At 40.1% G+C, this 23,086-nt stretch overlaps 6 protein-coding genes across 6 annotated transcripts in view; 4 read left to right on the forward strand and 2 right to left on the reverse strand.

The window, feature by feature from the left end:
- Window positions 1–2,285: 2,285 nt before the first annotated feature.
- LOC132837807 (olfactory receptor class A-like protein 1) lies at window positions 2,286–3,323 on the forward strand. The gene has a single exon (XM_060857683.1). The coding sequence runs from the start codon at window positions 2,295–2,297 to the stop codon at window positions 3,240–3,242; it is 948 nt and encodes a 315-aa protein (XP_060713666.1). The 5' UTR covers window positions 2,286–2,294; the 3' UTR covers window positions 3,243–3,323.
- Window positions 3,324–3,597: 274 nt separating this feature from the next.
- LOC132837815 (rho-related GTP-binding protein RhoA-B-like) lies at window positions 3,598–8,751 on the forward strand. The gene is made up of 5 exons (XM_060857698.1): window positions 3,598–3,741; window positions 5,589–5,748; window positions 6,158–6,278; window positions 7,614–7,744; window positions 7,972–8,751. The coding sequence occupies exons 2-5, from the start codon at window positions 5,593–5,595 to the stop codon at window positions 8,143–8,145; spliced, it is 582 nt and encodes a 193-aa protein (XP_060713681.1). The 5' UTR covers window positions 3,598–3,741; window positions 5,589–5,592; the 3' UTR covers window positions 8,146–8,751.
- On the reverse strand, window positions 8,272–13,778 carry LOC132837804 (transmembrane protein 43). Its single transcript, XM_060857677.1, has 12 exons — window positions 13,522–13,778; window positions 12,292–12,441; window positions 11,977–12,111; window positions 11,717–11,811; window positions 11,575–11,624; window positions 11,238–11,307; window positions 11,067–11,137; window positions 10,599–10,720; window positions 10,437–10,511; window positions 10,248–10,349; window positions 9,996–10,113; window positions 8,272–9,806 (listed from the first exon to the last, which is right to left on the reverse strand). The coding sequence occupies exons 1-12, from the start codon at window positions 13,525–13,527 to the stop codon at window positions 9,604–9,606; spliced, it is 1,197 nt and encodes a 398-aa protein (XP_060713660.1). The 5' UTR covers window positions 13,528–13,778; the 3' UTR covers window positions 8,272–9,603.
- Window positions 13,413–18,658, forward strand: zgc:112334 (uncharacterized protein LOC619199 homolog). Its single transcript, XM_060857674.1, has 12 exons — window positions 13,413–13,614; window positions 14,037–14,270; window positions 15,110–15,217; window positions 15,310–15,406; window positions 15,512–15,646; window positions 16,581–16,779; window positions 16,882–17,013; window positions 17,203–17,302; window positions 17,479–17,650; window positions 17,988–18,132; window positions 18,330–18,384; window positions 18,515–18,658. Exons 2-12 carry the CDS (start codon window positions 14,130–14,132, stop codon window positions 18,656–18,658), a joined length of 1,428 nt encoding a protein of 475 aa, XP_060713657.1. The 5' UTR covers window positions 13,413–13,614; window positions 14,037–14,129.
- Window positions 18,659–19,210: 552 nt separating this feature from the next.
- Window positions 19,211–20,751, reverse strand: ndufaf3 (NADH:ubiquinone oxidoreductase complex assembly factor). Its single transcript, XM_060857699.1, has 5 exons — window positions 20,599–20,751; window positions 20,144–20,339; window positions 19,986–20,052; window positions 19,792–19,892; window positions 19,211–19,526 (listed from the first exon to the last, which is right to left on the reverse strand). Exons 1-5 carry the CDS (start codon window positions 20,685–20,687, stop codon window positions 19,425–19,427), a joined length of 555 nt encoding a protein of 184 aa, XP_060713682.1. The 5' UTR covers window positions 20,688–20,751; the 3' UTR covers window positions 19,211–19,424.
- A 267-nt stretch (window positions 20,752–21,018) lies between these two features.
- Window positions 21,019–23,086, forward strand: part of LOC132837793 (NCK-interacting protein with SH3 domain-like) — a 7,568-nt gene continuing 5,500 nt past the window's right edge. Inside the window, exon 1 of the mRNA XM_060857662.1 lies at window positions 21,019–21,344. Coding sequence (XP_060713645.1) covers window positions 21,174–21,344 — 171 coding nt within the window. The 5' untranslated portion in view covers window positions 21,019–21,173. The remainder of the gene's footprint in view (window positions 21,345–23,086) is intronic.

Here is a 23,086-nt window from a genome sequence, read left to right on the forward strand (position 1 = left end):
AATACTCGGCTTGGTGGAAGTCACACGTTTCACACATGAAATCTACACACGTTTTTTTAAACACTTTTCAGATGCAATGCGAGTATTTTTATTTTTAGAAAAGACACACAGGATCAATTTAAATTCGTCTAAATATGTGATTTAAAAAAGAAATATTTTTCAGTAAATGTCTTTATTTGCATGTGATTCTTGTTATAACTTTATATAAATTGATATAAGAAGTGTTAAAAATTCTTTTCTGTACAATTAATTTTCACCTGTTCACACAATTAAATTCACACGGACTTGGTTATTACTCACACTATCACATGAGGCACATTCTGGACTCTCTTTTCCCCCCATCAGTGTAATTAATATATAAACATTACCTCCGGATTCGTTTAGTCATTATTTTGGATTGAGCTTGAGGCCTTGCTCTGTATTTCTCAAGAGCATTAGTTGAAATGTTTTTAAAAAATAATAAATGAGCTGTGTTTTTATAGCAGCTTAAGAACCTAATTAACACGTGTCCCTTCACTGATGATCTAATTAGCAGGTACATACTGTAATGTTCCTCATCTGGATTTAAGTCCAGGGAGATGCTGATTTATTTCATCTGAGACAATAAAGAGACAAACATCATCACAGTGTTAGTTGCTGACCTAACATTAATAGCTGGAAACAATAGCAGTACTGAATGAATCATGAACACATGTATAGAAATCTTTCCCTCTTGTGTTCCTGTGTTTCTGGCCTGACAGGAATTTTGTAGATGTTGAACAAAAACTTAATAATAATCAATCTCAGGCAATTAGAAATAGACAAATGCATGTGCAGGCTTGTCCAGGTCCCAACGGAAATGACAAACCTGAGGGAAATCAGGCACACCATAGGGTCTAATCTAATTAACCTGGCATTATACACTCGGGTAACCACGAGCAAAAAAATAAATAAATAAAAAATAAAAAAAAAATAGCTCGGCATAATCATTTTGAGTCAGAGAAGTTCACGCCAATCCAAAAGATTAAAAAGTTCTAAAGTATAAGCTCTTTGTAGCTGTTTGTTTTTTTATTTCACTGTAAATATGTAAAGATTTTTAATTCTCTACAACAGCATCTTTTAAAATAGTGAATTTGCACATCACAGTTTTCTAACAAAAAAAGATGTTTTAATACGTTATTGTTTCCATAGCTACAGCTCAATCACAGACATGCAACCATCCTCAGGTACAGCAGACTGCTAATCTGCTATCTGCTAATAATAAACAATTTTTTAAAAAGTTTGTGCATCGTGTATGGAAGGAGTTTCCAGTGCGTACGCTTTGTAACAGTGAAAGGTAAAGCTGTAACTTGAAGTTTTCCCACATCTTCAGGACAGAGACAGAAATTTTTGCTGCAATTATTTGTCTCATTAGCTTGAAGAGAGAGAATAGAGGGAGGCTAGTTGGAGAAGGACCGTTCATAGATGCTATAATGTAAAATACACAAGTTCCACAATGCTAAATGTAAATGGGAAAAGGCCTGTTCCATACTGTACTTTAAATAAATAGATATTATCATTAGCATATTATAGCCAATAGAGCTGTGGGGTAAATGTAATGAAACACTCAGGGACATGCAACAGTATGTCATTCACAGGTTCATCACACTACCACGTGTATATATACACACACACACACACACTCACGTGTATATACACACACACGTATACACACGCGCGTATACACGAGCGTATACACACACGCATATACACACGTACCTCAATTGTGCTGATTGAGTTAAACAGGTTTAATAAACCTGATTCAGAATTACTAACACATCTTCAGTGATGACAGTGAAGTTTAGAGGTCTTTGCTCCTCTCATTGTGTTTTCCTCATTCTTTTTAATTAAATTCTTTCTAATTAAAGTGAGCTCACTGCATTGGTCTGTTGGTGCCAGATGTTTGTGTGTTAGCCCTGCATATGTAGTTGTTTTCACTATAAGGCTAATTGTGTGGTAAGCAGGTGGAGCTCGCACACAGTTACCTTGGTGACTTTTTTCCATGGTTACTTGGAATCTTGAGGTGTTTTGTTTCGGAGTGAGTCGGGCCCCAGTGGAAAAGTACACGTTATAAATTCACATATCTTTACTTTCATGCCTGGCGATGAAGACCACAAAGGCACGAGTAAGCCGTCACAAAAAGAAGTTCCAGGTGAGCGTTTACTCATTACAGATCTGCGTGTTGTTGTCCTATCATAAATTTTATTTTCAAAAATCTGATCTAGTGCATTTTCTGTCAATCTCTCTCTTACTGTGGGACTCAGAATCCAAGATCCATGGACCTTTGCATAACCATTAAAGGAGTCTCGTTCCTGCTGCAGACAGGGCTGGGAGTTCTGGGTAATGCATCCGTGCTGATGGCGTACGCTCATATCGCTTTTGCAGAGTCACACATGCAGCCTGTGGATAGAATCCTGGCTCACCTGGCTTTCAGCAACCTGCTGCTTCTGCTGACACGCGGTGTGCCACAGACGATGGTCATCTTTGGACTTCAGAACCTTCTGAACGATCCTGGCTGCAAAGTGGTGATCTATGCTTACCGTATTGGTCGTGCCCTCTCTGTCTGCCTCACCTGCATGTTGAGTGTCTTCCAAGCTCTGACCATTGCACCATCAGCCGGACCAAACCTGACCAAGCTGAAATCTCATCTCTCTCAGCTAGTTATGCCTACCTTCGTAGGGTTGTGGCTCCTCAACATGATTGTCTGTGCTGCGGCTCCGCATTTCACGATGGCACCTCGGAACGGCACTGTGCCTGCCTTCACTCTCAACCTAGGCTTCTGCCACGTGAACTTCCAAGACAACCTGTCATATGTGGTGAATGGAGCAATACTTTCAACACGAGACTTTGCTTTTGTAGCCACCATGCTGGCCTCCAGTGGCTACATCCTCGTCCTCCTGCACAAACACAGCAGGCAGGTCAGATCCATCCGACGCACTCAGCAAGGAACCCCCATGGAAATGCGTGCGGCCAAGACAGTTGTTATGTTGGTGGTGCTCTACACCATGTTCTTCGGCATTGATAACGTGATCTGGATCTACATGCTGACCGTGGCCCAGGTCCCGCCTGTGATCGCAGACATAAGAGTGTTTTTCTCTTCATGTTATGCCATGTTCAGTCCTTTCCTCATGATAAGCACCAATAAGAAGATAAAGGAGAGGATGGTCTGTGCGGCTGGAGAACATTCTGCTGAGGAGTCCACCACGAAAACAAACACTATGTGAAAGGAACTGTTTATTTATTTGTTTATTTATTTTTACATGTTCAAAAGTTGTGATACTAGATGGCAAATATTTTAGTATTCTCGATATTATGATTAGTTATTACTGTGATACGGCTGATTAATAAATAAATAAATAAATAAATAAATAAATAAATTGGTGCTCTTTGTATTGACTTTTATTTTGTTACCTAAATGACGGCCATTTTGTACTCGTACTGCCTTTAAACTTACCGAGAATGCTAAGTAGCTAACCCGCAAATTAACGTCTCACTTATTTTTATAGCGTGTAATGTTAAAAAAAAAAATTAGGTCACGTCGCACAACGTAACAGTGACCAAGACTTGTGCTTGGTTGGTACATTAAACGGAAATAATCTTGCTGGGTGCGCATGCGCAGTGCGAATCGGGCTGGAGTTCGCGGTAGTGACAGTTGCGCCGTTGTGCTTTTGACGCTTAGGGTGGGAGAGACCGGAAAAACTCGATCGCTAAGCATCAAACAAGGTAAAGGGGAAAAAACTACCAACAAAAATACTTAAATCGTCTGTATGTGAGTCTTATTTAGCTTAAGATGAGATCTGACATCCTGAACGGTATTTCAGTTTAGTAGAAAGACTGCGATTGAGAGTTTATTCGTCCAAACAAAGGGCCGTTTTCGTCGGAACATATCGCACTTCCGCTTATGGGGCTTATGCTAAGCTAGGCTAAGCTAAGCTAAATAGATTCCCTAAATTATTAGCATCTAATATCTAAGATTGTAGATATTTTGTTTAGACCTTGAACAAACAGAGATGTGACTTTTAACCCTAAATGTCCCTGATCTGGTAGCAGAAAGAGCGTTAAACAGATTTAACCCCAAGTTTCGACACTGTTTATTTGTTTATGTAATAAATCATTTTAATGACCAAAGTCACTTTATATACTAAAACATATCCGAGCTGTAGGATTAGAATTAAACCCACTGTAATAAATAGTTTGTTAGTTTAAATGTGCTTTATAAAGAGGCTTATTTCCTGTCAGATTACTTGCTGTCACGGTTTTTGGCTCCGGAGGAAAAATATCTGACGGTATCTCGGTATTTAAAACACACTAATATGGTGAAATCGTATTACACAGAAATCATTCAATATGTCTAAATGATAGGTTTGAGCTACAAGCTTATCATTTAAGCGTATTCTAACATTTTGTTAATTTTATTGTGTAGAATTCTGCAGAGAAATATCCTTATACACTAATGAAACTTTACGACACCATACCATGTTTAAGTACTTCCTTTTCCTTGCTTAACTTTGCAATACATATAGTCGCAGATTATTTACTTCTGCTACTTTATTATAATTAATTCCACGACACTTCAGTTCTGCATTTTGATTGGTCGCCAGGTGTTAATTTTCTAGACCAGCAGCATTGACTTTAGTGCAGCTGCAAATCAATTTTATTTATATTTAATGCACTTAACACGTTATCATTTCCATAGTAACAGCTCATTCACTGGGACTGAATAAAAAACATTTATATGGTTTATATGTTGATATGATGAGGAGAAATGTCAACTTCAGTCAATGGTGAAGCTGTAATTAAGCTTTCTGTTGTCTTAAGAACAGGTGATTTTCCACTCTTTTGCATTATTTTATTAATATGAAGAGAGAGGATAAAGAGGCCAGAGGAACTAAACTGTTTCATGGACATTAAATATAACTATAATCAGATAAAGTATGACATGTAAAACTTAAATACCTAAATGACTATCAGTGGTAAATTATATTTTAGTTATTGTACTTTTATTACATTTACATATTTTCTCCTTTTTTGTTGCTGCTATTATTGATTCATTAATTACTATAGTAGAAGTAGTAATAAAATAATAATATTAGTATGGTGTACATAGAATAGTGAAAGTGTGTTTTAATTTACATTTACAGCATTTAGCAGACGCCCTTATCCAGAGTGACTTACAATTTCTATCTCATTTTTATACAACTGAGCAATTGAGGGTTAAGGGCCTTGCTCAGGGGCCCAGCAGTGGCAACCTGGTGGACGTAGGAATCGAACTCACAACCTTACGATTGGTAGTCCAACACCTTAACCACTAGGCTACCACATCCCATATTAAACCCACTGTAAACACCCTAGTGTTAATTAAGTGTAAACAGAACAAATGATATAATAATACAATCAAGAGAGCTAGATGTAACGTCTTTTAGCGTTGTCGTCGTTATAATGGGTTGCGTTTAGAACATTTCCTAGAGAAAAATAAAATCCAGCCCCTTTTGTAGAATTTTGCATACCTCCATCTATCCAGCGAATGTGTTCCGGTTGTTGTTTGTAACACGGATGCTGTGTTCATCTAGAGAGATGGCTGCGATCCGTAAGAAGCTGGTGATTGTTGGAGATGGTGCATGTGGGAAGACTTGCCTCCTCATCGTCTTCAGTAAGGACCAGTTCCCTGAGGTGTACGTGCCCACCGTGTTTGAAAACTACGTGGCTGACATCGAGGTGGATGGCAAACAGGTAAAACAGACCACAGGCGTACATGTAGGTGTTATGCAGTGTGCTATGATGTCCCACTTCAATTAGCTAATATCTTGAGAACAAACGAACCTCCTCGGCAGGCCTGGCTTCAGTGTCTTCTGCATTACTGAGAACGTCAACGTAGCCTCATTGGTTAAGTGAGATAGCTAGGACAGGTGAGAGTTGTCATGGTTAGAGAGTGTCAAATCTCAGCTCAAAGACCTCAATGCAGGTGTAAAGACTGTGAGGTTAGAGCAGTGATGATTGTTTATCTGAGTTATTATCATGCACAAACTCGTTATCATGGACACAGTTAAAGATTAGATACATTTTAATTTTCTATTCACTGGCAAAAGCACAGCTTACCTGAGGAAGAGTAGAAGATTAATGTACATGTGTGTGTGTGTAGGTGGAGCTGGCACTATGGGACACGGCAGGACAAGAAGATTACGATCGTCTCCGTCCTCTCTCGTACCCGGACACTGACGTCATCCTCATGTGTTTCTCCATCGACAGTCCTGACAGTCTCGGTACAGTGTTCACCCAACAACACCTAAATCACACAGTGCACTACAAATCATCCTCATCCTCAATCTTCACTCTCACACTTCCTCGTCTCCATTTAACATTTCACTTTATTTTACATTTGTTTCTTTACTTCTGACAATTTCTGAGACTACCTTTGTGTAAAATTTACAACTGATCATAACTTTCACAGCTGGGAAAAGGAAAAAAAAAAAAGCTAAACAAAAGGTTTCATTTTGTCCCATTAATAGTTTCCACTGTTAATTCACTCAGGATATTCACTCAGAAATAGAATTTTTACATTTTTAATCTTTAATGCTAATGCTTCAGCTAGCTAGCATGAGATAACCTGACAGGATTTCTGACAGGATTTTAATTAATTATTTACATTTTTAATCTTGAATGCTAATGCTACTCAGTTAGCTAGCAAACATGAGCTAACCTGACAGGATTCTCACAGAAATGTAATTTTTACATTTTTAATCTTTAATGCTAATGCTACTCAGCTAGCTAGCATGAGCTAACCTGGCAGGATTTCTGACTAATTAAATTTTTTCATTTTTAATCTTTAATGCTGATGCTACTCATTTAGCTAGCTAGCATGAGCTAACCTGACAGGATTTTAAATAATTATTTACATTTTTAATCTTGAATGCTAATGCTACTCAGTTAGCTAGCAAACATGAGCTAACCTGACAGGATTTCTGACTAATTTCATTTTCATTTTTAATCTTTAATGCTACTCAGCTAGCTAGCTAGCAGGAGCTAACCTGACATGATTTCTCACAGGAATTTAAGTAATTATTTACATTTTTAATTTTTAATGCTACTGCTACTCATTTAGCTAGCTAGTTAGCATGAGCTAACCTGAAAGGATTTCTGACAGGATTTTAAATAATTATTTACATTTTTTATCTTGAATGCTAATGCTACCCATTTAGCTAGCAAACATGAGCTAACCTGACAGGATTTCTCACAGACATGTAATTTCTACATGTTTAATCTTTAATGCTAATGCTACTCAGCTAGCTAGTATGAGCTAACCTGACAGGAATTTAAATTTACTGTTGACTTTTTTCCACTGCATCTAGCAATATAATATTTTTACACTGTTTACTCTAAGTATAAATATCCACAATATTACCTCCTCAAGCTAGCTGGCTAATATCAGCAAACCTGGCAGGATTGGTTAGAAAAATGTACAGCTTGGTTCCCAAAATGTCTGTTTATATATGGGGTTAAAGCCACGCCCAACTGTGTGTGGCTCCTCCTCACATCTTTCTATAGGAAAAAAACGAATGCTTGCTATCATGTGACTATTTGAGGTTTTCTGTGTACAGAGAACATTCCGGAAAAGTGGACTCCTGAGGTGAAACATTTCTGCCCCAATGTCCCCATCATACTGGTGGGCAACAAGAAGGACCTGCGCAACGATGAACACACACGCCGTGAGCTAGCCAAGATGAAGCAGGTACCTGATTTTCACAACAAAAAAAAAAAAAAAAAGAAAGGATTACAAAACTATATAGATTTTATTTATTAATAGATGGTGTGTAACAATGAGAATCATACCAATGGTTAAGAACTGAATGAAAGACGACTACTGATCTAAATATTTTTAAAGATTTCTCTGGTTTGCTGTATGTTAATTATTCATTCTCTCTCTCTCTCTCTCTCTCTCTGTCTGTCTTTCTGTAGGAGCCAGTGAAAGCGGAGGAGGGCCGCGACATGGCGAACCGGATTTACGCCTTTGGCTACATGGAATGCTCGGCCAAGACGAAGGACGGCGTGCGGGAGGTGTTTGAGATGGCCACCAGGGCGGCGCTGCAGGCCAGGAAAGGCAAAAAGGGCAACAAATGCCTCTTATTGTAAATTCGAACGGGACTCTGCGCTCATTATGCAGGGTGGGAGGGGCTGAACATAAGCCACACCCCTTCCCCCTCCCCAGTCAGCCTGCCTGAAATGACTGTGCTCAACCGTTAAACCGCTTTTTTAAAAAAATTACGTCTTTTAAGCGAAACCAGTAACGGAAAGTTTTGTTTTTTGTCAGTATTTAAAGAGGCAGATCAGGAGCTATGCTGTTCTATTGTACTTTTACACACACACACACACACACACACCCCCCTTATTAAATTCGCCATATAAACTCGTGCCGAGCCAACGGTAAACGGAGAAACGTTGGAGTTGTGTATTTGCTAGGTGTTTGTATCGGTGATGTTTCACTGTGACCGATAGCCCATGCAGTTATTTTGGATTATGAATATGCAATGAAGAAAAAAAGATCAGGACCAATGTGCAGTACAGAAAAGACACAACAGTTTGTGTGGTTTCTGAAATGCATACACTTGGACAAGACTTGAAACATTTATTTTTTTGTTTTGTTTTTTTATTTTGGTTTCTTTTTTCTCTTTCTTTCAAAACAAACAGAAACCTAATTTGGTATCTTTGTCTATTAAAGAAAAACTTTTTAGAAACTCACGAGCGTCTTTCTCGCCTTTCATTTAATTGCCATGCCAACATTTTTTCTCAAAAGCATCTTAAACGCATTTAAGGGGAAACTGACTTGGGAAAAGGTCACTGTAGCATGACAACAATCTTAAAGATTTTAATTTCTTTTCACAACACATGACAGACAAGCGTTATTGCATCATGAACATTTGAAGCCAATCCGGTATCCAAATAAAAAGGGGTTGAATGTTTTTAATTTTCATACCCAAAACATCATATAACTTTCTTTAGAAGGAAATAAAGTCAATCAGATGAAGGAATAATCATAGCTAATGGCACAGTTTGTATTGCAATATTAACTTAGACACACTTTACACCTCAGTACAGCTGGATTCTGATCGGTCAAACAGAAGGAATACAACGGATGCTACAAAGCTAAAAATAAATAAATTAGCAGTGAGGTGACGTGGTGCAGCCTGATGCCAAGCGCTGTTACTGTTCAAACGCCGAAGCTCGTCGTGTTCCTCTAACAGCACGTCCCCAGGTTTTATTGTTCCAAACCACAGGAACTTACCTGCAATTAATTTTTAGCTTATAAATGAGCAAAATTGCCTGAGTGAGCTGGTGCTGAGAGAGATTTAACTGTAACTGTGTATCTTTAAAAAAATGAACATAATACATATGACTGAGATGTGTTTAGCTTTGGCTTTTAACATCAGTCCAGAACAGAGTATTCCAGAATCACGAATTCACACTCCTGTTGTATTTCAAGTCACCATAGTGCTGTGTTCTGTATATTTTGTGTGTGTGTGTGTGTGTGTGAGAGATGAGCAGCAGTAGTTGAAGTTGTATGTGAATTCACCGTCCACTGTCTATTAGTTGTCACTGATGTTTTTTCTCGGCTTTACGAGCGTGTGCGATGAGGATGGGCAGAAGGGCAACTGCAGCAATCAGTGTGCCCACCAGGGGGCGATAAAACAGCCAGCCGAGGGAGATGGTGAGGAGAGAGAGCGAGCAGGACACACACATCGCAAAGAGTTTCACACCCACAGACACCAGCTCTCTCAGGACAGGGACCCAGTCCACTATACACAGACACACACACAATATTAACACTATGGTCAATAACACACTACCATATGTTAAAAGTAATAAGTGGAAAAGTAATATATACACACACAGAGTCATACACACACAGACACAAAGCTGTGTTTACTAGTATATACCTTTTGTGCGTGTGTGTGTGTGGGGGGGGATTGGGGTTTGTAAATTACCAAGAGTGTAAAAGATGCGCATAGTCAGATTGATCCCGATGAACATGAGGAGCCAACCACCCGCTCTCAGAGCCCACGTCTTCATCACGTTATAATGCTGTTCTCGAGCAAAGACCTCCTACACACACACACACACACAATAGTTTATTATTTTTCAGTAAGCTAGGAGTCTAAAGTTAAAATCAGACACTTAAACTGAAATATAAAATTTCAGTGTAAACTTCGCTTACTATCGCTTTTAATCACATGTACCTCTGGTGTGAGCTCCTCCAGGTAAAGGATCTCCAGCGTGTCTCCTGATTTAGTCTTAAAAGGCATCAGTTTGTCTTCTTTCTGCATCGCCACCACACTCACCTGTGCACACACACACACACCTATATAATAAAGATCATGTGATGAAAATATCAGGTGCATAATAAGGACAAAGGTGAATTGACTAACTTTCTGTGCTGGTCCAGGGAACGAGCCTTCACCACTAAGTCCGGCATAGGAGAAGCTCACACGCACGTCTCCTACCTACACACAGGCGCACATGAACATGTCACCAACATCACTCAGTCATTATGTAAGTAATACACAGAGAATGTGTGTGTGTGTGTTTACCTCTGGCCTCCGTGGGTTGGCGGTGTGGTAGAAATAATCTTGGTACACTGTGAGAAACGGGTCAATAAATGGAAGTGCATTCAGACTCAGAGTCTGGAAATTATTAATCTGATCAATTAGGCCTGCAGATAGAACACAACATGTAACAACCACACACACACACACACACACACAAACACACACACACACACAAACACAGAGTGAGTAATTTATTTCCTACAGTTAAGTGGAACATGAATCTACAGCCAGTGTGTCTTTAATCACTAAGCAAAAATGATCTAATCAGAGTCACTGAAGCTGCTAATAAACGCCAGAGCTGTACATCACCACTAGAGGTCAGAGTTTATCATCACTGCCATTTTGGAATAACAATGAAAATTCACTTCACACTTACAAACAAATTTCAGGTTCTGATGTGACAGTGTCCATGAAACAGTAAACTAAACAAACAAATAAATAAATAAATACCCTTTGAGAGAGAAAAATGGCCGACCCACACGTCAGGAGCGACGACAGTGACACTCTCCACCGCCTTCGCACTACAACACAATGACGAGAGTGTGTGTGTGAACAATGTAAAGATACATGTATATAAGTAAGTTGCAAAACATACAAATCGACACGTAAGGTACGCTGTACCTGGGATTGACATGTCCGATCTCCTTATCAAAATGTCTGCTGTTGATGATCTCAGACTTCCACTCTGTGTCTGAAATAAAGCAAGAAAAGGAATTAAAAATAATACACAAAATGTGCTGTAAGAGGAAACTGATCACTGGCAGAGTGATGCGGTGCAGACAATGGTCAGTTTTGTATTACAGCACAACATAAAGTGACATAAAAATGTAATTTCCTCTGTCCTGAAGATGTTTTGGGTGGGGTGGTGGGGGTGTCTATCTTTAACTCACTCCTTGTATACATGTTACACAAACAGCTTCTTACTTAAACATGTATATAATGTTGAAGATGAACTCACTGTATGAGTACGTGGTCTCTGTTTTAGATTCTCCGTTCTCTTGGTAGTCCCTGTTACAAAGACATGACATAAAGACGAGCAGGAGGTTCAGGACAAAGCTTGAGCTGTTGTTATTTATTTTTTTGTTTGTTTCAAAACACACCGTGACTCCTGATACTCCACCCACTGGTACATCTCGACATTCCTCTTTAGCTTCACCGCCTGAACCGCAACCCTGTAGTTTGGATCATAAAGAGGCTGAGAGAGACAAAAAGAGAAGGAGAGAGAGAGGTAGAGAGAGAGAGAGAGAGAGAGAGAGAGAGAGAGAGAGAGAGAGAGAGAGAGAATCTCATTAACACCGACACATGATGAACTGACGTCTATTAATAAAGAGAACACATATCCTGGCTGTTTGTACGGTACCTGAGCCGTGTGCAGAGAGGCTGAGAGGTGAACGAGGTGCCCGTTGTTCTGGGGGTCAACAGAAGTGTCTGGGTGAAGAGTCATGACTTTGGAGAGTCCTTCATCCAGAGAGGATGAGGTGCGAATCGCTCTGCCCTGCGGACGACAGACAACTCTCAGCTGCTGCTCCATCCATCAGATCGCTGATACGGAGACGTTCATCGTGATGTGTCAGGTGGCCGGATACACGCTTCCCGATGAGCTTTATGACGTTACTTGGCCACATAAATCACGTCACAATATTAAATCCAATAAGTGAAATCTTTGTTCACTGACCTCATTAGTGAAGAGCACGTAGAATGAGAAACAGAAGATGACCACACCCACCACCATCCCCCCCATCGTTTCTCCCAGACGCTCAAGGAATCCTGGAGAACTCCGAGCGTGGATGCGGGAGTGCCGATCCCGACTGTCTTCACCGGAAAACTACAACACAGAAAAAAACACCAGTCAATCAAAAAAAAAAAATAAACAAGTAGCTTTAACTGCTGACTTCTGCGTTCTGATTGGTCGAGAGCTTGTGATTCTCTCTAACAGCAGCTCTGATACATCACAGCTTCATATTAACACACTCGCTCTCATATGTTATCGTTTTCATAGCAACAGCTCATTCACCTGAATGTGTACAGTGTGTACAGTGTGTACAAAGTGTGTAATTGTTGATATGGTGAAGTTTTCTTTGAGAAGTGTGTGTGATATGGTGAAGGAGTCTCCAGTGTGAGATCAGTGTGAGACACACACACTCACACACACTCTCTCTCTCACACACATACACTCACACACACTCTCTCTCTCTCTCTCACACACACACACTCTCACACACAGACACTCACTCTCGCACACACAGACACTCACTCTCGCACACATACAGACACTCACTCTCAAACACTCTCTCTCTCTCACACACAGACACTACACACACACTCTCTCATACACACACACACTCACTCTCACACACACAGACACTCACAAACACTCTCTCTGACACACACACACAGACACTCACTCTCACACACATACACTCACACTCTCTCTCTCACACACACATACATACATACACTCTCACACACAGACACTCACTCTCTCTCTCTCTCCCACACACACACACACACACTCACACTCTCTCTCTCACACACACATACATACATACATATACTCTCACACACAGACACTCACTCTCTCTCTCTCTCCCACACACACACACACACACACACACACACTCTCTCTCTCACACACACACACATACATACATATACTCTCACACACAGACACTCACTCTCTCTCTCTCTCCCACACACACACACACACACACACACATACATACATACACTCTCACACACAGACACTCACTCTCTCCCTCTCTCTCTCTCTCTCTCTCTCTCCCACACACACACACACACACACACACACACACACACAGTTTACTCCTTACACAAAACTCCGACATGTTATAGACAAAACAATTTACATGAATACAGTAAACGTGCTTTATTGACATGTCCTTACCGACATCACTGAGTTTGTCACACAAAGCTGAACAGCGGAAGAGGAAACTGGTGGAAAATAAATGGTCGCGCGCGCACTTTTAAAGTTCTATCGGTTTGTAGCGTAATTTATTTACAGTCCAGTAAGAAAATGTTGTTGATGAAGTTTGTGTTGATATCGTTGTTTACGAAGAGATGTAATTCTGCGTCTCTAATAGTGAGAGAATTCAATTCAGACTCGTTAAAATTTCATCATATAAAAGCGGAAGCGCGAGCCTGCCGAAATGCATGACGGGATATGTAGTTATTATTATTATTATTATTATTATTATTATTATTATTCTGTGGGGTTTTTAGTTCTACATCATGTTTTTAAGTCCAGTTTCATATGAATTTAGTGACAATTTTTCTTCCTATGTCATTAAAATTCTCATTTCATCCAGCCTAAAGTTCTCCATAAACAAATCTGGGACACATCAAAATTCTAACCCATTTATTTAATCTTATTTTGTCTGTTGAACGTGAATCTGCTCTCAGGTATCACTTCAGTGCACAACAACACTCTTCCTCATGTCCCAGGAAGATCTTCTTCACTGAGAGGATTATGACTGATGGGATCATACAGTGTTTATGGAGATGATGACGCACAATCACTCGCACACACACACACACACACACACACACACACACCTACCTGCAGCAGCTTCACCAAGCTCCAATAGATTCAGCATGCCTGACTTCGATGTCATTGTCTTGGGCACTGGGCTCAAGGTAAGAAAATGAAGATGAAGATGATGATGATCATCATCATCATCATCATCATCATCAGTATATTGTCATCATCATCTTCTTGTTCTTTATGATACCTCCAGTCTATCTGATGTAGAACAAGAATACATTTCAACTTAAAACTAAAATCTGTATTTAAAAAAGTAGTGATTGTCTTTATAGACATTCTACTGTGATGATAGTCTATAAAGACAAAAATAGTGATTGACAGAATTCTCTCTCTCTCTCTCTCTCTCTCTCTCTCTCTCTTTCTCTCTCTCTCTCTTCTGTTGCTATTTTACTTACTTTATTAACTAATTACACTTTTATATATTGTTTCTGTAGATTTTTAGGTTCCATCAGAGACTCTGACTATATTAAGGTGTAAAATACTATTACACCTCAATATAAGTGTGTTTGTGTGTGTGTGTGTGTGTGTGTGTTTGTGTGTGTGTGTTTGTGTGTTTGTGTGTGTGTGTTTGTGTGTGTGTTTGCATGCCTGCTGCTATTACTATAATTCTCCTGTTCAATATAGTGTGCAAAGTCCTGATTTATCTCCTTAAAAAGAGTCTGAGCAAAAAATAATCTCTCTCATTACAGCTGACACAAATCTTAATGAAGCTGTATCCTGACTATCCTGACAGAAACTTATTGAGCCTTATGCTGGATTAGGGGTCGTAATCCTGCACACACACACACACACACACACACACACACACACACACACACACACACACACACACACACACACACTTGCTAAAAGATCGTATTTAATAAAAAAGATGTGAGTGAGTCCAGATCCAGTATGTGCTGTGAGTAAACATGGCCCTCATGATCCATAGGAATGCATCCTGTCCTGTCTGCTGTCCATCTGCGGGAAAAAGGTTCTTCACATAGACCAGAACCCGTATTATGGAGGAGAAAGCGCCTCCATCTCACCTCTGGAGGAGGTCTGAACTTCACACCTGCTGTAGTTGCTCTATCCTGGACTCTAAAGTTTAGCTGCATACTGTTAATGATCCGTGTTTATTGTGTCACACAGCTTTATAAGAAGTTCCAGGTTCCGGGGCCTCCTAAAGGAATGGGACGAGGCAAGGAGTGGAATGTTGACCTTATTCCAAAGTTTATGTTTTCTAACGGTGAGACAAACACGAGCACAAAATATTACCTGTAATTTTGTCCTCCAGTCCTGATCACAGCGGTGTTCATGAGTGTGCTGTGCGTCACTCCGTAACGTGTTACAGGACAGCTGGTGAAGATGCTGCTGTTTACGGAGGTGACGCGATATTTGGACTTCAAAGTCATCGAGGGCAGTTACGTGTTCAAAGGTGGAAAAATTCACAAAGTTCCCATCACAGAGGCAGATGTCCACGCTTCAGGTACCACACAGCACATACTCCATTTATTTATTTATTTATTTGTTTGTTTGTTTGTTTGTTTGTTTGTTTATTTTTTTATTCATAGCAAGGAATTCGGACATGTCAGAGAATGACTAGAATAAATACTTTAATTCCCTGAACTACGAGTGAAACTAGAATTCCGACCTGATCTAGAAATTTTATTCTGGAAATTTATATCCTGTAAACGTCGATACTAGATTTTGTTTGTCCAACATGTTCACTCGCCCGAATCTGTTCTTTAAATTCCAGATCAGCTGTAAAAAAAAATATTTCATTGGTTGTCATAGAATTGGAAAACACTCTCTCACTCACTCATCTTCTACCGCTTATCCGAACTACCTCGGGTCACGGGGATCTAAGGCGTCATCGGGCATCAAGGCAGGATACACCCTGGACGGAGTGCCAACCCATCACAGGGCACACACACACACACACACACACTCTCATTCACTTACGCAATCACACACTAGGGACAATTTTCCAGAGATGCCAATCAACCTACCATGCATGTCTTTGGACCAGGGGAGGAAACCGGAGTACCCGGAGGAAACCCCCGAGGCACGGGGAGAACATGCAAACTCCACACACACAAGGTGGAGGTGGGAATCGAACCCCCAACCCTGGAGGTGTGAGGCGAACGTGCTAACCACTAAGCCACCGTGCCCCCCAGATTGGAAAACAACAACCAGAAATATCATCTTAATTTTTTTTTTCAAGTTTTTTTTTTTAAGATATCTAGATTTTATTATAAAGCATTTTTAACTAATTCTCTTTTCTGAGATTCTGCTTTAAAGAACTTCTGCATAGTTAAAGAAAATCTTAGGAATAGAAAGAGCGTGTTCTAGAAACCCGACCATTTATTCCATTTTATAAATAAGATTAAATTTATGCTGATTTTTTTTTTTTTGGACAGATTTGATGGGCATGTTTGATAAGAGAAGGTTCCGGAAGCTTCTCCTCTTCATCCTGAACTTTGAGGAGCATGACCCCCGCACGCACCAGGACATGGACCCGCACCGGACCACCATGATGGACGTGTTCCGCCATTTTGATTTGGGTCTGGACGTAGTAGAGTTTGTTGGACATGCACTGGCTCTGTACAGCACTGATGAGTTAGTGTACACACACACACACACACACACACACACACATACACACAGATCAGGACCTAAAAATGGCAACATGGTATAGTGTGTGTGTCTGTGTGTGCGCAGTTATCTGGACCAGCCATGTCTGCAGACCATCAAGCGGATTCGGATGTACTCTGAGTCTGTGGCTCGGTACGATCACAGTCCTTATCTGTATCCACTGTATGGACTCGGGGAGCTTCTGCAGGGCTTTGCAAGGTAAACACTATAAATACAGAATCATTATAAAGAAGTGAGATATTAGGATAATGTCATGGGAACAAACAAGCAAAAAGCCTTCAGAAGACCACGACTTCTGTGCTGTCACTGTGACTGACAGGAACTGAAGCCAAGCCAAACTGACTAACACTTTCAGTCACATATGTTCTATGTGTGTGTGTTTAACAGGCTGAGTGCTCAGCATGGAGGCACATACATGTTGAACCGCCATGTCGATGACATCATAATGGAGAATGGTAAAGTGGCAGCTGTAAAATCTCAGGAAGAGGTGAAGAGAAGTCAGCAATAATCACTTCAACGGCATATACAATACATCACCATATTTATTCACAGAATTTATTGACACAGTATTGCCACAAATAAATAAATATAAAACTTTTCATAAATAAATAAATAAACACTTTTCTTTTTGTCTCTGAACTGTTTATGTGGCTGATTTTTCAGCTTTTCCGATGTAAGCAGCTCCTGTGTGATCCCAGCTACGTCCCCAACCGGGTGAAGAAAATGGGGCGGGTCATTAGGGTCATCTGCCTGCTGAACCATCCAATCAAAAACACTCACGATGCCAACTCGTGCCAGATCATCATACCTCAGACGCAGGTGCACAGGAAATCAGGTAGGAAAAACAAACAAAACAGGAATCTTCTAGAAAATGGTTTTGTTAGGTTTATTTGTTTTCGCCAAACAAAAGCGTCTTAAATGTAATTCTTATCCTCAATTTCAGGACATTTCTTTCCTTATATTGTCCTCTGGTCTTTATTAGCTGTTGTGTGATTTATACAAATCAGATGCACATGAAGGCGCACTGGGGCGTCATATGAACATTACATGTAGATTAGGGAAAAGTGGTGATGCTTGTGTGTGTGTGTGTGTGTGTGAGAGAGAGAGAGAGAGAGAGACGCATCCCTGAGTCACTGTGTCATCACTGACCCAGCTTGTGCCGCTCTATACAGACATCTATGTGTGTTTGATGTCCTTCACTCACAACGTGGCTCCTGAAGGGAAGTACATTGCTGTAGTGAGCACCAGCGTGGAGACGAGTAACCCGGAGAAGGAGGTGCAGCCGGGACTGGCGCTGCTTGAACCTATCATGGAGAAGTAAATCCATCACATACACATGAATTTAAACATATCATCACATGGACACACACTCATACACTCAACATGACTCATGGACATACATCAGTTTTTGTGTAGAGACAGTATGTACAGTAGTTATATTAACTTACAATGATGTCAGATATTCACAATGTGTAGGTTTAATATACTGAGAGTAAATATTTTTCATCCTGCAGGTTTGTCTCCATCAGCAACATCATGGTTCCCTCAGATGATGGGAGGCGGAGTCAGGTAACCTACACACTGTCAACCAAAGTCATGTCCAATCAAGAAGACCATTATTTAACATATATAATCAGCAATAACTATAACAAAATAATATTAATATTAATTATTGTTGTGTGTGTGTTTCTGGATTCAGGTTTTTGTGTCACGCTCCTACGACGCCACCACACACTACGACATGGAGTGTGAGGACATTAAGGATCTTTTCAAGCGCATGACAGGGACAGAGTTCAGCTTCGAAGATTTCCGCAGAGAGTCTGAGGTTGACACAGAAGATTAAAGCATACACCATACACACACACACACACACACACACACTTTTAAAAACTGGTGTTATAATAAAGGTCACAGTTCTACCGTCTGTGTGAACACAAGTGAAGTGTTTAAATACTGCAAACATTAAAAAAAACTGTGATTAAGCCTCAGATACACACCTGCTAATATTATTATTAGTAGTATTAATATTAATCAGTAACTCATTCTGATTAAAGCCTCCCATTATCCTGGAGAGAGATTAGCTCTGAGCTCTGAGAAGGACAAAGCCATGTGAGACAGAGAGAGATGAGATGAGTGACTGGCCAACAGAGAAAGAGGTTAATAAAGGATAACAGCAATCACTCTGACTGGGACAACAACAAACACACACACACACACACACACACACACACACAGGGGTGGGATGATATGATCACAGCAGTTTTGAGGCACAATGAACCAAATAATATATAAATAATAGTGAACATTATTCATCAGGGCAGAGACAGACAGACAGAGAGACAGACAGACAGACACAGTTCCTCTGTTCTCCTATTAAATCATAATGCTACTGTACTGTACTGATATATGATACATTTGTTTTATTCAGGACCAGTTTATCACATCATCATATAAACAATTTCATTTTATTTGTCTTAGAAATCTTGAGTTTAAAGACAAATGAAACATTTTATTGCAAATAAACAGGGTTCTGATACACAGCTATACAGAAACACATTTATTGTACAGAGTTTTACAGTAACACACACACACACACACACACACACACGTCACTCTGATGACACTGCAGACGGCAAAGGGGGTGGAATCAAAGCAGCTGCAGTGATTCGTCTCTCGCTTGTCAGGAAGTTAAAGGTGGCGCAGGCATTGGGCTACAACAGAAGAAGAAGCAGAGTGAGTCCTGTACTGTATTAATATAACCTACTTACAGTCCTGAATCATTTCAGCTTTTCTTCCCCATATTTTAGAGAACAGTGTTAAATTTCCACTCGCTGTTTGGAAGTAGTGGCACCTGAGAACTGTTAAATAAAGTGACCTTCTGAAACAGGATGTAGTGTTTGAGGAGACTAATAACATTCACTGGACTGATGGATGGATGAACTAATAATAACGATGGGAGAGAGAAAGTGTCCTCACCGTGTCCTGCACTTCCACTGCGATGCCTTTTTTCCTGATGAAAGACAGAACGTTGGGGTCCAAACGCTCTGTACGGGCTCCTGTACCCAGAACCAACACCTCTATACACACACACACACACACACACACATTTTAGGAGAAGCCCATGCAGAGAAAGACATGGTTCATTTGGACAGGGCTCTGGATTGTGGTACCTATGCGTGGCTCCAGCAGGTAGAACAGAGACAAACTCTCCACTGTTATGTCTGCATGACTTCCCACCTGCCAGAAGAACACACACACACACACACACACATCAGGTCACATTCTACATTTCCTATGAAACACACACCACTGTAGAGTTTCTCCTCACGTTCCACTGCAGAATAGCAGGAGGAACCACAGCACACGGTCCGATCACTTTGTTCCCGTCGATGTTGAATCCTTGTGAACTGTAGCTGTAGATGATGGGGCCGCTGCCTGGATCCTTCTGCATCACCGTCACCGTGGTGCGCTGGTACAACTCATCATCCGCCGGGCCGAGCCTGTGGCTGCGGGTCAGAACCGGGCTGCAGGGTCCAGTCATGCGGCCATTAATCAGATGTAATCAAAGTGGAGCAGATTTTAACTTCAAATTAATAAACAATAATATCACTGTGCACAAAGCCAGACAATATATATGTTTTATATTTATATCATTATTTAAATACAGCATGATTGTGATGACGCAGTCTGTAAAACCTGAGATTATTGACAGAGGTCATCATGATATACTCACTCAACTCACACACACACACACACTCCTGTAGTGATTAAACACTGAAATACCTCGTGAATCTCCGGAGAGATGTCGAACATAACCGAAAGCCACAATGTGATCCGTGCAGAAATAATCTCACACACGCCGGCGCTGCCATAGCGGAACTGATTACACGTTCAGCACGGGGGACACAATCCCGCGTTGCACACTTCCGGTGACAACATCCGGCGGTATTCGACGAGCGAAACAAAATAAGTCTGGTTTAATTGTTTATTAAAATCTCGAGAAATAAATAAACACTGTTCCTATAAAATATTAAGTCGATACACTTATTTTTTTATGGTTTTCATTGTATGTATTAAAGCGAATTGTATATATATATAATAAACATTAAAAAAAAAAAAAAAAACATCGTCCATTTTAGTGAAGCTTGACGTTGCGTGCGCGCCCCCGTACACTGCGCAAGTGGGCGTGTATGCGCACGCACGACCCTGCGTGCGCGCCCCTTGCGGTGTTTACAGGCGTGTGATGAGCTGATTCTGCTCCTGCGGTGAAATCAACGGAGTAACTTTATCATGTGCGAACAGCGCGGTGCAGAAAACTAGTGACTTTAATTACAGTTATTGTGACACTGAGAAGCGCCATGTATCGGTCGCTGTACGCCTTTAACTCACAGGAGCCGAACTCCATGCCGTTCGCGGCCGGAGAGACTTTTGTGATTGTGGAGAGAAGCAGCTTGCACTGGTGGCTGGGATCCCGCTGTAGCTCCGGAGAAACCGGCTACATCCCGCCGTCATACCTGCAGAAGATCCAGGTAAACACACACACACACTACACACACACACACACACTACACACACACACATATATATATATACATACATACACATATACGCACACTACACACATATACACACACACACACACACACACATACATACACACACATATACGCACACTACACACACATATACACATATACACACACACATATACACACACTACACACATATACACACACACACACACACACACATACATACACACACATATACGCACACTACACACACATATACACATATACACACACACATATACACACACTACACACATATACGCACACTACACACACACACTACACACACACACATATACACATATACACACACTACACACATACACATATACACACACACCACACACACACATATATACACACACGTTAAAGCACTGGCCCGTTATAAACAGCGTTTATAGGACAATGTGAACTGATCTAAATGTAAAGAAAAAGCCCAGGTTCAGGTTCTAGACTTAAAATCCCTGATGCGCGTGACCGTCGCTTTATTCTGCACCCTGATTGGTTGTTTACATATTGACCACGCCCCTTGCACATCAAATCATGAAGTTGGGCAGAATGCGCCAGATGTCCTCCTTGTGCTCTGCGTCCACTCTAATACACTATAATACACTCTATTACACTATAATACACTCTATTACACTATAATACACTCTATTACACTATAATACACTCTATTACACTCTAATACACTATAATACACTCTATTACACTCTAATACACTCTATTACACTATAATACACTATAATACACTCTATTACACTATAATACACTCTATTACACTATAATACACTCTATTACACTATAATACACTCTATTACACTCTAATACACTATAATACACTCTATTACACTATAATACACTCTAATACACTATAATACACTCTATTACACTCTAATACACTATAATACACTCTATTACACTATAATACACTATAATACACTCTATTACACTCTAATACACTATAATACACTATAATACACTCTATTACACTCTAATACACTATAATACACTATAATACACTCTATTACACTATAATACACTATAATACACTCTATTACACTATAATACACTCTATTACACTATAATACACTCTATTACACTATAATACACTATAATACACTCTATTACACTATAATACACTCTAATACACTCTAATACACTCTAATACACTCTAATACACTCTATTACAGTCTAATACACTCTTACACTCTAATACAGTCTAATACACTCTAATACAGTCTAATACACTCTATTACACTCTAATACACTCTAATACACTCTAATATACTCTATTACAGTCTATTACAGTCTAATACGCTCTATTACAGTCGATTAGTCTATTACAGTCTAATACACTCTAATACACTCTATTACAGTCTAATACACTCTTACACTCTAATACAGTCTAATACACTCTAATACAGTCTAATACACTCTAATACACTCTAATACACTCTATTACAGTCTATTACAGTCTAATACGCTCTATTACAGTCGATTAGTCTATTACATTCTATTACAGTCTAATACACTCTAATACACTCTATTACAGTCTAATACACTATAATACATTATAATGCACTTTATTACACTCTATTACTCGATTTAATACACAATGTGGTGTGTGTGGGTGCGTAACAGTGGTGTGTGTGCGTGTGTGTGTGGGTGCGTAACAGCGGTGTGCGTGTGTGTGTGCT

The sequence above is a fragment of the Tachysurus vachellii genome, chromosome 22, assembly GCF_030014155.1.
Source record: "Tachysurus vachellii isolate PV-2020 chromosome 22, HZAU_Pvac_v1, whole genome shotgun sequence".
Classification (NCBI taxonomy): Eukaryota; Metazoa; Chordata; class Actinopteri; order Siluriformes; family Bagridae; genus Tachysurus; species Tachysurus vachellii.